Consider the following 16224-nt stretch of genomic DNA (forward strand, 5'->3'; position numbering starts at 1 on the left):
GTTTTATGACCCCTTCAAATATAAACCCTTATGTTAGTTGCACATTTGACTTTATAAAATATAGATTTTTATCAATAAAACGACATCAAAGATGTACTTTTATATATAATATTTCTTAAAACAAAAACAAAAACCGATCACTCTAGAAACATTTTAAAAATATAAATAGAAATAATTATGGAAAGCCCAAAATAAAAAAAAATATATAGTAACAACCTACCGGAGACCGCTTAAATGACGGTGAGACCCCCTGGTCTTTCAATGTCCATAAAATTCTACGATCTCTTAGACTATGTATATATAAAGATGGTATCAAAAGGATATCCCAGAATAATGCCATCTTCGATATCTACGGAGGGCTTAAATTGTCACTTTTCAGCTAAAAATTGTCGAAAATTCAGGACAAAGGGCACAGGGCGATGGTGAGACCCCCTGATCTCTTAATCTCCACAATATTATGCAGATAGTTAGTTAATATAAAGATACAAACGAGACCAAAAGGAATTTGAGTAAACTTCTTGTCTTCTATGTTTACGGACATTATTTGAAAAGTGTCACTTTAAGCCCTCCGTACATATCGAAGATGACAGTTTTCTGGGAAATCCTTTGAATAGCATCTGTATATATACAAAGTCTACGATACTATTTAATTTTGTGAATATTGAAAGACAACGGGGTCCCACTGTTTTTTCAGCGGTCTCCGGTAGGTTTTCAATATAAATTTTAAATATCAAACTGGCACTTTGAGCCCTACATAAACTTTGAAGACGAAAAGTTTACCCAAATTCCTTTTGATGTCATTTATATCTATGTATTAACTAACTATATGCATAATATTATGAAGATTGAGAGATCAGGAAGATCTAGCCAACGCCCTGTGCCCTTTCACCTGAATTTTTGACGATTTTTATTTGAAAAGTGACACTTTAAGCCCTCCGTACATATCGAAGATGACAGTTTTCTGGGAAATCCTTTAAATAGCATCTGTATATATACAAAGTGTACAATAGTATTCAATTTTGTGGATATTGAAAGACCAGGGGGTCCCCTTGTTTTTCAGCGGTCTCCGGTAGGTTTTCAATATAAATTTTGAATATCAAACTGGCACTTTGAGCCCTACATAAACTTAGAAGACGAAAAGTTTACCCAAATTCCTTTTGATGTCATTTATATCTATATATTAACTAACTATATGCATAATATTATGAAGATTGAGAGATCAGGAAGATCTAGCCAACGCCCTGTGCCCTTTCACCTGAATTTTTGACGATTTTTATTTGAAAAGTGACACTTTAAACCCTCCGTACATATCGAAGATGACAGTTTTCTGGGAAATCCTTTAAATGGCATCTGTATATATACAAAGTGTACAATAGTATTCAATTTTGTGGATATTGAAAGACCAGGGGGTCCCATTGTTTTTTCAGCGGTCTCCGGTAAGTTTTCAATATAAATTTTGAATATCAAACTGGCACTTTGAGCCCTACATAAACTTAGAAGACGAAAAGTTTACCCAAATTCCTTTTGATGTCATTTATATCTATATATTAACTAAATATATGCATAATATTATGAAGATTGAGAGATCAGGAAGATCAATCAAATCCTTTGGCCCTAGTTCCTGGATATAGCTGAATATTTAGTCATTCGAAAATATCTTTCTTTTTTTTTTTGGCTTTCCATAGTTGCTTCTATTTATATTTTTAAATCGTAATAGAGGGATCGTTTCTTTTTTGTTTCTTGAAATATCATCTTTTAAATGTTCATGCTTGGTTATATTCTATTGATAAAAATCTATAGGTCATAAAGAGAAATATTCAATTTGCATAAGGGTTTATATTTGAGGACAACGAGAATTTACGATAACTTAAATTGGTCACAAAAAAGATTTTCTATATCTCTTAATTTTTATAACTATCATGCTTTGAATGTCATCGAATGTTTAATATTTTATTATATTCAACTTAGAAAATTTGAATATCGAACCGACTGCTAGCAGCCGGTTGGATATTGAATATCGAATAACGAATCACGAACCGGCTGCTAACTTCACATACATCCCCTTGTCCATATATATTTTCTTGTTTCACAGGACAAGACGAATTGAATGATGTTTAGTATGAGGCCTGATTGTATTCCCAAACTCCTGCCGTTTGAGAGTGTTCAAATATTTTACAAATTGTTAAGATCCACACCCCTCAGCCATATATTTTCTTGTTTCTATGCTCAAGCAGAATTGAACTTTATAATGATAACGATAATGATAATGATAATGATTATTTTATTAAAGTGTCACATATTGATCTTACAGGTTAATATACAAGTTCAATACACAAAACAGTTACAACAACAATGAACAAAGATCAATACCCAGCTGATATAGACTTGCGAGACACTGAATTTACAATAAAACACATTAAAATATATAATTTATAAATTATTTACAAGCACATCTTTAATAACGACATAAAAAAATTCCACATTTGACACAAGTAAAAATCTTTATAAAAATGCTAATGTTGTGATATTATAGTAAATAAAATTGTCAGTTAAATATATCTTTTAAAAAGAAAATAAAAGTATTTAAATTTGGGGTATTAAATGGAGACTATCACAGTAACCTTATGTAAAATACAAAAATAGAAAGAAAAAATAATACTGATGATAAATAAATAGTTTGCAAATCATAATTTCATAATAATTTTTTTCTTTTAAGAAAAAATCTATTCAATGTATGAGCAAAAAACGTTTGTATGTATTTACAGTGCATAAGCGCAATGAATCTATTCTCTGTGTTCATTATGCCAAAGTCATCAATGAGTTCTAGTGAATTTTGAAAAGTTCGTATCGGATGTCTGTACATAAAGGACAAACCATTAAAAAATGTATTTCGTTTTCTACATAGTTCGTATTACAAAATTTACAAAGTCTATCATTTAATGGTATCTGCGGTCTGGAATATCGTGGTGTTTCAACAGCTAGCGGTAGTGCCCCGCTCCTCAATAATGCCATTGTACGCCTGACAGTTCGTGGAAGTTGGCATGTAATGTAGTTTTCGGTTTCTATCGTCGTCTTATATAAGCGGTACGTTCTTAATTTATTTCCATTCACTTTGTTTTTATCATTGTTCAAATCTTGCAGAAATTGGTTTTGATCTAAATTTAGTAACTTGTCGTCGATAATGCGTGTTGCTGTTTTCACACTCAAGCCAACGTTATTGACCGTATCAGAAACGTCTAGTTCGTTTATACATTTGTTTACTTGGGAATGCCAGCCCTTTCTACGACGCAATGCCCAATTTGCCACTTTTGAAATCAGCCTATCATCATCTGCTCGGACTAATTTGCATTTCAATCGTATGCATGACAGTTTTTGCTTAGTATAACAAGAAGTAAGTCCTAGGTCGCCACGCACAGACGTATTAGAAGTTCTTTGTCCCACTGCAAGGAAATATTTGGCTGCTTTATTCTGAACATTGTTTATCACATTGTATGATTTTGTTCCCCAAATACCACTGCCATAATATAAAATCGGTTCTACCATCGATGTGTACAGTTTGTGGTAAACTTTCCAAGTCATACCTCCCGCCGAAACGAATTTGTCAAATAGGGCACCAAGAGCTCTACTAACCGATTTCGCAAGCTTCTTTACAGCTTTGTTCAAAGTTAAGTGTTCATCAAACCAAGGTTCCAAATATTTATACGAATCTGCATAGTCAAGGTCGTGATTTCCACAGGAGAACGGAAAAACGGATTGCTGCACGGATGCATTCCTATAATGCATAATTTTGGTTTTCGATCGGTTAACCTGAAGTTTCCAATCTTGACATCATGTTGTAACAATATCTAACATCTGTTGTAAACTTGCTTCATCTGGCGCTATAACCGCAATGTCGTCAGCGTACAATAATATGCTTAATTGAGTGTCATCAATCTTTATTCCACACTTAAGGTTGTTTACACGCTCGACCAAATCGTTTATGTATTGTTAACTTCATAGCCACCGTGTAGAATGCCACAAGTGAGGTGTATAATGCTGTATATGACATACGATTAAAGAATTAGTAAATAAACATTTAAAATTTCCTTTTTTGAGAATATTTAGTACCAAGTTACACGGTATGCACCCCTTGATTAAAAGCAGATGCCCCTAGTGCTGTGCTAGTTCAATCACTTCTAAGTATTTATGGTCAAAGATATGGAACTTTGGAAGCAAGGCGCTCGTTTTAGTTCAATTAAAATAAACTCAAATGTAGGAATAGTAAATTTACGATTATTTCAGGAATATAAATATTAGTTATTTAATTATTATTGGGACAAAATAACATGGATACATGTCTTCTGTTCATCCCATGGAACTTAATTTTTCTGTAAGATAATGTAATGTTGTTTATTTTTTTAAACGAAATATCAACAGATTAAACCACTACGATTTGACTTAGTACTACCTGTTACCACTCATAAGTTAACGATCAAACTTACGATAAAATTCTACTTACGATTGTTTATGAAACGGTCAAAAACTTACGATTTGACTTACGACAGACGTAAGATCTAAGATTGTCGTACGATTTTTTGTGAAACGATGGCCAGAACGGTAAAAGTGACGCCACCCAAATTCGAACTCGATCTGAGTTTCATAACATTTGGTTGAGGCAAACTAAAGTTATAGAACCGAAACCAATTTCGGGACGTACGTACGTACGTACGGACGGACAAAGGTAAACATTAATGCCCCCTCCACTACGACGGGGCATAATTACCTAACCTTCCGATATTAGTAGTTACAGTGTGCTAGTGACCTAATACGATGGTCCTTTAGATTCGGTTGACAGTTTTGATTTTCCACTCTTTATATTACACTTCCACACAATCTAATCAAACACAATTTTTCCTATTTAATTAAATGGTCGTTTGAAAAATCTGATTGCAAATTTATCTGCTGCAACTCATATAACGCCCTTTTCTCTAATGAGAAAGATTAATATAGCCTATTGTACGAAATGGAAGTTGAAATTGAACTTAAATAAAACGAAAGTTGTAATTTTTTGCAAGAGAAAATCCAAACATAACTCAACCTTTAGATTTTTTTACCATGATCTATACATAGAAGATTCTTACTCTTATTTGGGAGTAACTTTAAGTTACAATGGTTCTTTTGTTAAAGCAAAGAAAAAAATAATCGAGCAAGCACAAAAAGCACTATTTAGTTTATAAAGAAAAATACGTAGCATATCATTACCTGTTGATTTGCAAATTAGTTATTCGATACCCTCATACTTCCCATCCTGACTTATGGGTGTGAGGTGTTGGGGTTCGAAAACATGCAGATGGTAGAACAAATTTACCTACAATTCTGTAGAAACGTACTTAGGTTTAAAACAACTACGCCTAATTTCATGTCTTACGGTGAACTTGGCAGAGCTCCGATTGAAGTAGCTCTTAGTTTAGAAATGGTTAGTTTTTGGAACACACTTGTTGTCAATCAAAACAAATTAAGCAGTGTATTATATAGAGTAATATATAAGCTTAGTCTATCAGGAAATGCCAGTTGTAAGTAGATCATTCATTTAAAGTCTATTTTTGATAACACGGGACTTGGCTATGTATGGACTCAGCAATTTCCAGTTCATTCAGTCCAATTAAAACTTACTGTAAAACAAAGACTCATAGATCAGTTAATCCAAACATGGTAGTCAAATAAAAAAAAAAGAGAACGACAATTGTTAACAAAACTTAGGTGTTGTAATTTAAAAATATCCATAGAAACGGGAAGATGTAAAAAAACAGTCCAAAAAAAGAATGAATATGCCAACTTATGTCATATAGGAATTTGCACTGAATTTCATTACCTTTTTGAGTGTCAGTTTCCGACAGTCGTAGGCATACGAAATAAACATATTCCTCCATGTTATCAAAAAATGAAAGGCTTATTATCACTATGTGATGTAAACGTTTTAAATAAAATATCACTGTTCATTAGTAAACTTATAAACATTTTTTAAAATTGATTGTATGATAATGTATTCTTTTTTTGTTGTTGTCTTTTTCATACCAACCATTGTTTTGTATTGTTTGTATATATGTTAATATTGTATTCCTCTTGTTACACGTATGTAATGTGTCTGAGTGATCAAAATAATTTGCTAGATATACTTACTGAAGGTGTAATAAGATGAATAAAGCTGTAAATTTTATCCTTGACAACATTTATGTATCTTTCGGAAATAAACTTTATCGACTGGTTGTAGGTATTCCTATGGGCACCAATTGTGCCCCTTTAATAGCAGATTTGTTCCTGTACTGTTATGAATCACAGTTAAAGGCCAAACCCAGTAAAGACCCGTCTAATTTCCAGTTAATTGATAAATTCAACAACACTAACAGTTATCTTGATGAACGGTGATGTTCCTTTTGCACCGTCTTACGGTGTTTATATATCCCAACCCGTTCGCTATGCCTGTGTCTGTAGTGGCGTTTTGGACTTCAATGAGCGTAATCTATGTATTACTGGTAAATTACCACAAATTACTTAAAACCTTTACAAAATTATTCCATAGATACAAATGTTTGGTTTGCAAGTTTGGCAGTACCCGTAGAAAACTTATTTCAAACGGAATAGCACATCCTTATTTTTACGGATATTTTCTTTACCGAGCCCGGAAATTTAGATACAATCCTTTTAATAAACTAATTTTAAAAGGTTAACAATTCAACACTGTGATAAGATCTTTGAATATTGGTTTTATTGGTTTAAATATTGATTTTGTTATCAGTAAATTAAAACCAGACTATATATTATTGTTATACACATATGCATTCACGGAACTACAATCTATCGATACCCATATTTTGGCATCGTACAAGGTCATGTTTTTATGCCCCCGCCGTAGCGGAAGGGGCATTAAGTTTTACCCTTGTCCGTCTGTCCGTCCGTCCGTCCGTACGTCCAAAAGTTGGTTTCCGTTCTCTAACTTTAGTTTGCCTCAACCAAATGTTATGAAACTTATACACAATGCTTATTACCACTAAATACAGATCAAGATTGAATTTTGGTGGCGTCACTTTTACAGTTCTAGAGTAATGCTCCTTTACAAATGGAAAAATTGCTAAATTTTTCGTTTCCTTTCTCTAACTTAAGTTTGCCTCAACCAAATGTTATGAAACTTATACACAATGCTTATTTCCACAATATACAGATCAAGTTTGAATTTTGGTGCCGTCACTTTTACTGTTCTAGACAAATGGAAAAATTGTTAAATTTTTTTTCTTTTTTTTTCTAAATATCAAGTCAGTTTTAAAATTGGAGTTTTCTTCCTTTGTCCATGATTATAGTTGAATCAACTACAATCAATGCTTTAAACAATGCAATGTTTAATTTTGCCTTCCACTGATAAAGTAAAGCAATTTTTACCCTTCATTTCTAAAAATATTTTAAAGTCTTCTTTGAAAATAGTTGAATCAACTACAACCAATGCTTTATACAATGCAATATTCAATTTTACTTCCTACTGATAAATTAAAGCAATCTTTACCATTCAGTGCTTGTAGTTGATTACCGTTCTAGGGTTATACCCCTTTACAAATGAAAAAAATGATGAATTTTTCGTTTCCGTTCTCTAACTTGAGTTTGTCTTAACTAAATGTAATTTCTAAAAATATCAATGTCATTATTCAAGTAATTTTTAAAATTGGAGTTATCTTCCTGTGTCCATGATTATAGTTGAATCAACTACAATCAATGCTTTATACAATGCAATGTTTAAGTTTGCCTTCCACTGATAAAACACAGATCAGGTTGAATTTGGGAAGTGTCACTTTAAACATTATTGAGTTATGCCCCTTTATAAATCGAAAGATTGCAAAATTTTTTGTTTCCATTCTGTAACTTAAGATTGCCCCAACCAAACATTATGAAACCTATACACAATATTCATTACCACAAAACTAAGATCAAGTACAAATCTTTTGTTTCCTTTTTCTAACTTTAGTTTGCATCAACCAAATGTTATGAAACTTATACACAATGCTTATTACTACATAATACAGATTTAGTACGAAATTTGGTGGCGACACTTTTAACATTCTTGAGTTATGTCCCTTTATAAACATAAAAATTGCTGAATTTTTCGTTTCCGTTCTCTAACTTTAGTTTATCTCAACCAAATGTTATTAAACTTATACACAACCGTTCTAGAGTTATGCGTGTTTACAAATAGAAAAATTGCTGAAGTTTTAGTTTCTGTTCACTACTTAAGTTAGTCCAACCAAATGTTATGAGACTTACACACAATGCTTATTACCACAAAACTCAGATCAAGTTCAAATTTTAGTAGCGTCACTTTTACCGTTCTTCAGTTATGTCCCTTTATAACTATATGATATGCAAGCGGGGGCATCATCTGTGTCCACATGTGGACACTATTCACATTTATTTTCTGACTGTTAACGACGTCTATACACTAAATCCATTGGATGTCAGAAGTGTACTGATTGATATTTTGGTCTCTAGATTCATGATTTTGTTGGTTAGTTTATACATGGGGACTAACTGTGCACCACTGATTGCGGACCTGTTTCTGTATTGTTATGAGTTACAATTTATGACTAAAATCAGCAAAGACCCATCGAAACAACATCTGATTCAAAAATTTAATACTGTAAATTCAGAAATTATTGCGATGTTTTTATTATTGCGAAAAATGCGACAGGGTTATAAACGCAATAATTTAAACTCGCATTTTGAAATATTTTATATGAATTAAACCGGATTTTTCTCAATATCGCAAAAATTAGAATCGCATTTAAGTCTAAAATGACAAAATCGCAATAATAAATGCACGCATTAATTTCTGAATTTACAGTAACACTTTTAGATATTAAGATGATAAATTGGCTCTCAATAATGACGACTTCAGTATGTACACTAAAGAGATTTATCCTACCGAACTGACTTTAAATAAAGCTAATACTAACAATGAACACTGCCCTTTCCTGGATCTTGATATCTTTATCTTTAACGGGAAGCTTAATACCAAAATTTATGATAAAAGAGATGATTTTTCATTTCCTATTGTTAATTATCCATTTTTAGATGGTGACGTTCCCTTGTCGCCATCTTATGGTGTTTATATATCTTAACTTGTTCGATTCGCTCGTGTATGTAACAACGTATTTGATTTCACCGAAAGAAATCTCTGTATTACTGAAAAATTATTACACCAGGGTTTTCGATATCACAAACTAGTCAAAACATTTACTAACTTTTATCATCGGTACAAGGACATCATTCGTAAATATAAATCAACATGCAGACATCTTATACGTTCAGGTATTTCACATCCAATATTTTATGGTAATATTCTTTACAAAGCACAAAAATGTCGGCATTCATCTCAAAAGCTAACCAAATCTTTAATGCATTTAATATCAAAAGTTTATATCAGCATATTTTTATACATTTGTAGTTTGTTTTTATGTTGTACTGTTACACCACTGTCTCAGGTTATGGGAGGGTTGGCGCCTTCAAATATGTTTAACCCGCCACATGCTATATATATTTGCCTGTCCCAAGTTAGGAGCCTGTAGTTCAGTAGTTGTCGTTGGTTCATGTCTGTCATATTTGTTTTTTCGTAAATTGTTTTGTTATGAATTATGCCGTTAGTTTTCTCAATTGAATTGATTCATATTTTTCATGTAGGTGCGTTTTATAGACGACTATACGGTATGAGTTTTTATACGACCGCAACACAATTCTTGGTGAGGTCGTATAATGGTATGACGTTGTTGTCGTCGTCGTCCCAAAGACATGTCGTTCCCAAACGACAACTTGGGTATATGTGTATGGATCTCTATGAAATTGTACTACAAGGTTCCATACCCCAAAAGGAAGGTTGGGATTGATTTTGGGGGTTATTGTCCTAACTGTTTACAATTTAGGGGCCAAAAAGAAGCATTTTTCTTGTTTCAGGACAATAACTTGTGTTTATGTGTATGGATCTCTATGAAATTGTACCAAAGGTTGGGACTTATTTTGGTTTTGTTTGTCCCAAACCGTTTAGGAATAAGGAGCCAAGGATTTTCTGGTTTCCGGACAATTACTTGAGTATAAGTCTATGGATCTTTATGAAATCGTACCACAAGGTTCCATACCTCAAAAGGAAGGTTGGCATTGATTTTGGGGGTAATGGCCCTAACCATTTAGGAAAAAGGGGCCAACAACAATACTTGTCTATTACTTTGATTACCTTCAGTCATAGAAAGTAACGTGAGTTTGTTACTTTAGATAATTCAAAAATCCCATGCCTTCTTTATGCAGACGATTGGTTTTACTTTCAAACTATAAACAAGGATTACAAGACCAACTAACAATTTTATCTAAATACTATATCAAGCTGAGCCCTGTGGAGCATTATATTCTCATTGTTAACGGCCGTACGGTTGCCTATGATTGCTTGCATCCAACTGTGGTGGATAGTTGTCTCATTGGCAATCATACCACATCTCCTTAATTTTATATTTATACATGTACAGCAAATTACCTATTAGCAGTTACACAGTGTGCTAGTGACCTAATACAATATATACGGAGTCAGTAAATTCCATATGGGACGAGAGCGAGCAAAGTTCAAGCCCCATATGGAATTTACTGACCCAGTATATATCGTATAGGTCCCCTGTGCGACGCGTTGCGGGGGACATAAAAACACCAGGCGTCCGTCCTTCCGGTCTTTTTAGCGTACTGGCATATGAATATTTCTTGTCAGATTTTTATAAATTTATATCAAAGGTTTATATCAGTAATGTCTTGGACAAGTACTAAAATCAGTGCCGATCAATTAATTTTTATAGAGTTATGCCCCTTGGAAATATGAATTATATGGAAAATTGTAATATTGTAACCCCTCTCACGCATACAATTCTAGCCAGAGTTTTTTTTAGAATCGATATCAAAAGTTTATATCAGCAATGTCTTGGACAAGTTCGAAATTCAATGCTGATCAATAATTTTCAAATGAGTTATGCCCCTTGGAAATATATTATGTATTTTAATTAATTTATAATTTATATATTAATTATATGGTAAATTGCATTGCAAGCGCTCTCAAGCCTACATTTCTTTATTGGTATAAAATTTATATCGAAGGTTTATATCAGCAATGTCTGAGACTAGTTCAAAAATCAACGCTGTTCAATTATTAGTCCCCTACCGACGAAGTCGAAGGGGACTTTAGGTTTGCACTCCATCTGTCTGTCCGTCTGTCCGTCTGTCTGTCTGTCCATCCGTCAGTCCGGCAAATCAGCTTTCCACACTTTTTTTCTTCGTTCTTGAAGATAGTGATTTGATATTTGGTATATAGTTTTATCATGACAATTTATTGATCAAGTTCGAATTTTGTTCCGGTCTGATGATTTAGTCCAGAGCCCATAACTCTGGACCATATCTAATGTTAGAGTACTATGTTAAACCATATTTCTGTACAAAGGGAGATAACTCATTTTTTAAAAGACATTCTTTGTTTAATTATTTGAAGAATTTTTGGCAGGTTTGTTTGTTAATTAGTATAAACTAATTTTCTGAATGCTATATATATAAAAAAAAATTATGAAGAAAAATCCTTTAATTAGATAATAATCTATTTTTATTAATGTATATATTTCAATACATTACATTGTGTAGATAAAAGTTGTTGACATTTTATAGATAAGTTACAAATCTATATTAGTTTGTGACAAATGAAAGAAAAAATATTTGGAACTATTAATTATATTTGATTATAATTTGAAAATAGATATACTGTATTACATCATATCTAATTTTAGAGAACTATTAATCATATCTAATGTTTTTTTCATCATGCTTATAAGATATTGATTGATAATTGGTATATAGTTTTATCATGACAAAATAAAGATCAAGTTAAAATTTTTGTTTCGATCTAATAATTTTGTGCAGAGTTATGGTCCTTGTTTTTTTCAGGAGTTATGTCCCTTAGAAATGTAAATTCTTATAAAACATTGCATTGTGAGCGCTCTCAAATGTACAATTCTTGTCAGATATTTATGAAATTTATATCAAATGTTTGTCAGCAATGTCTCGGAAAAGTTATAAAATCAGTGACGATTAGCTATTCTAAAAAGAGTGTTTTCCCTTGGAAAATATTAATTAAATGGAAAATTGCATTGTAAGCGCTCTGAAGTCTACTTTTCTCTAAGATATTTATAAACAGTTTAAAAAAAAAAACGAAAAAAATTTTAATTAGTGCCGTTGGACAAATGCAATATGTGCAACGCTGGGGACATTGGAACTCTCTTCTTTTATGTGTTTATGATTATGGTATCTTTTTAGTTTTTTTTTCAAGTATGAGGCAACTGAATTTTGTATATAGAATCATTGTGTGTGCATATCCGTAGACAAGTTTCATTTTCCACTGAAGGTAAAATGAACATTAATTTTTCAAGATTAAGTATGTTGTTCTGTTTCTATAAGTAGCAGTTTAACTATCGCGACATAAATTATTCCATGACTACAGAGACGCTGATGTTGACATTATATTTTATTTTATTTTATTTTATTTGATCAGTTTCTTGTTTCTAAAAGTAAAAATGAACTATAATTATTTGATATATCGAATTTTGTAGATCACAGCACATTGAAATAAAGCAGAAACGGCAACACAATCTTTTATTTTTGTAATGCTATATATATATTTCTCTAATTCTTCGTCAATTTATCCCTTTCTGCACCCATTGTATAAAAAAAAATTTAATCAACGTGTGGTTCGTTTGATCTCAGTTCTTCATTGGTTAAAATCTGATTATGACGTCGAATTTTCTTGCTTTCCTCTGAATTTCCTATTGTGACGGCATGAAAAAAGGCGACCATGCCTGATGACGTCACATAGAAAGAACACATCTTTTTGCAGATCATTCAAAAAGAAGGAATAAGTTTGCCTGCATATAGTTTGAAAATCATTAGAGAAACAGATTCCACCACCAAATCTCGTGTAATACGATATTTATCCACTCTCGACAGTTAAATTTTAAATATTTAAAACGCTCGGCGAGCCTCGCGTTTTAAATTTGAAAATTTAACTGTCTCGAGTGGATAAATATCGTATCACACTCGATGCAGTGGTAGAATCTATATTTCTCGAATTCTTATCCGATTTATCATTTTCCTGACCTGTTGATTATTTTTATTTAATCAACGTGTGATTCGTTTGATCTCAGTTCTTCATTGGTCAAAATTCGATTATGACGTCAAATGTTCTTGCTTCTTTCTGAATTTCCTATTGTGACGTCATGAAAAAAGGCGACCATGCCTGATGACGTCACATAGAAAGAACACATCTTTTTGCAGATCATTCGTAAAGAAGGATTACGATTGTCTGTATATCGTATAAAAATCATTAGAGAAACAGATTCCACCACCAAATCTCGTGTAATACGATATTTATCCACTCTCGACAGTTAAATTTTAAATATTTAAAACGCTCGGCCAGCCTCGCGTTTTAAATTTGAAAATATAACTATCTCCAGTGGATAAATATCGAATCACACTTGATGCATTGGTAGAATCTATCTCTCTCTATATATATATGTATATATGAATATGTCTCTTTTATTATCACAACGATAATTCATAATTAAGAGAATATACATCAAATATTGAATCTTAGTTTTTATCTATGATGAGTTTATTATATTGAAGTTTTCCTTATTTTTATTAGATTGCAGCGAATTGGAAAACAGCAGACATTACAGACCGACAACGTGCTATTCTAGAATTTGCTGATCAGCTTTGTCATTGCAAACCGTTGACCGACGATAATTTTGAAAAATTGTACGAATTTGGTTTAACGAAAGATGATGCTTGGGACATTGGTTCGGTCGTTGCACTATTTGCCTTGTCAAATCGAATGGCATTTCTAACTAATATGAAACCGAACGAGGAGTTTCACCTAATGGGCAGGATAAAGCGTGAACAAAATAAAACTTAAAATTAAGAATTTGTTTTTTTTTACTTACGAATATATACTTACAAATATTTGTAACTCAAATACATTTGTACTTGAATACACTATTGTTAATTTCTATTAAACTGAAGTTACATATCTAACGATGGTTGTTTTCAATTATTCCGAAGGTACGTCATACCGTTTCATTCTATCCTACCTATTTAATAGCTATTAAATACTTTAGTTTCGAAAATTTCCACACATTCATATATGAATTATTTCTATTCTAACAGGACAATGACAGCAATTCTTTTGGATCGAAGCGCTCTATGTGAGGGGAAATGTTTGCTGTTCCCGCAATTGAACACACTTAATATTGACGTAAACGACAAAGAAAATTGAATAAGTGACATTATTATACCTCAGTTATCATTTTCTATATAAAATAAGTACCCATATTATTACTATTTTTCAAACTGCAATCGTTGAACTATTTGACCGTCAATAGTTTCCAACTATTTGCCCTCGATGAAACTATTTGACCGCTAGCGTCATAATATTTCGCGGAATTTCAACTGCAGCTACGGGATTGGCTAACGGGTTTTTAACAATTTATTCGGGACTATCGGAATTCATCTCAATTATTAAAGTCGATTCCCGAGTCGTTCGAACATACATATTTGAAAAAAAAAATGAAGCTTTAAACTTGCCTGCTTGTTATTGGAATGAATATTTACAATCGGATAATTGTCATCACTATGTGTCCGTTGTCTCTTACAAATGTAAAAATGAATTTTGGTCAGCTGTGTCGTTCAGTCCTTGGCATAACTTTGTGTCTGGTGTCTCTTTCGGTATAATAAAACATTTACTGACTGGATGTTCGTGGAATTGTAAGTTTATTGTCCCCTCGGATACAACTATAGCCCTCGACTACCCCTCAGGGCAATAGTTGCTCTTTGGATGACAATAAACTTACTATTCCACTCATTCCCAGTCGATAAGTATAAATTCTTAAACGATATACAATAACATAATTAGACAGATTTGGATGAATTTAATTGACTATCTTACTTTCGTTTAAGAAGTTATGGACATCATACAAACTATTACCATCGTTTGTTTTGACGACTTTCAGTTTCTCATTCGTGCATTTTCTCGTAAAATCCTCACATTCTTACGTCATCGTTCAATGACGTCATTTACATCATTTGACGTGAGGTAAATCATTCATAAAAAGCATACGACGTGGGAGTAGGATTGGAACAGCCAAACAAATATTGACGTTGCCTATCAGCTGACATATGAATATATTAGAATTTTACCATGGGTGTGTACTCAATGCGTTTGAAGAACGTCATATTATAATATCCTTCAAACTTGACGTACTTCGTCCTTTATATATATTGCATTCGTAGACTACGATATATAATTCCGTTAATAGAAATATACCTGAGGAAAATAGAATTGACCGAAGAAAAGTAATCTGAAATTTCTTGATAACCTAGACTAAGTGATCGTTTATTCCAAACACGAACAGACACGAAAGGGGTCTTTAGCTCACCGGTCGATATAATATTTTCAAACGTACTTCTATGAAACAATTTCAACTGAACTACCCCTGAATGATATTGAGTGTGTCTAGCATAAGTAAAATGTGTTTTACCCTGCCAACCAAGTGACAAGAAAAGCTCATTTGGCCCTTTGGGCTAAGGGAGCTAAAATATACTATTTTGGAGAAGACTACTTATTACTACTTAATTTTGATCACTTTATTATGAATGAAATAGTGGTATGCGATGTTTGAATTAAAGAAATTATAATCAAAGCATCGTAGATGCTGTAATCCAGATCTATGGTGTAAACTATTACATTAAATTGTTTCTTAAAAATGTTTAATTCGAAGCATCAGTTGTTGGAAGACATCCTTTCGAGTACAGAAAGAGACATACATGCGACTTAGTTAAAATGTCTCTTGCTTTTATAGCTTTTATTGTAGCTGAATTTTGTTATATAAATGAAGCATACACAACAGTTAAGTACTAGTACACTTACTTTTGTGCATTGTTGTCTCATTTATAATCATACCACACCTAATTTTAATGAAGAAATGTCAACTGTTCTTCCTTTTCGGTAACTGAGATTAAATTATATCCCTTAAGGTGGTCCCAAATTAATTTTGACATTTATCTGATCTCATTTTCAATACTATTTTTATTATGCCAACTCCTGTAAAAAACGGATAACAAAATTTAGAAAAGTGACCA

General features: G+C 32.4%; 1 protein-coding gene across 1 annotated transcript in view; it reads left to right on the top strand.

Annotated features, from left to right (window-relative positions):
- Positions 1-14121, top strand: part of LOC127716503 (uncharacterized) — a 102381-nt gene extending 88260 nt beyond the window's left edge. The window contains exon 5 of the mRNA XM_052222744.1: positions 13733-14121. Coding sequence (XP_052078704.1) covers positions 13733-14002 — 270 coding nt within the window. The 3' untranslated portion in view covers positions 14003-14121. The remainder of the gene's footprint in view (positions 1-13732) is intronic.
- The last annotated feature ends 2103 nt before the right edge of the window (positions 14122-16224 follow it).

The sequence above is a fragment of the Mytilus californianus genome, unplaced genomic scaffold (assembly GCF_021869535.1).
Source record: "Mytilus californianus isolate M0D057914Y unplaced genomic scaffold, xbMytCali1.0.p SCAF_9, whole genome shotgun sequence".
Lineage (NCBI taxonomy): Eukaryota > Metazoa > Mollusca > Bivalvia > Mytilida > Mytilidae > Mytilus > Mytilus californianus.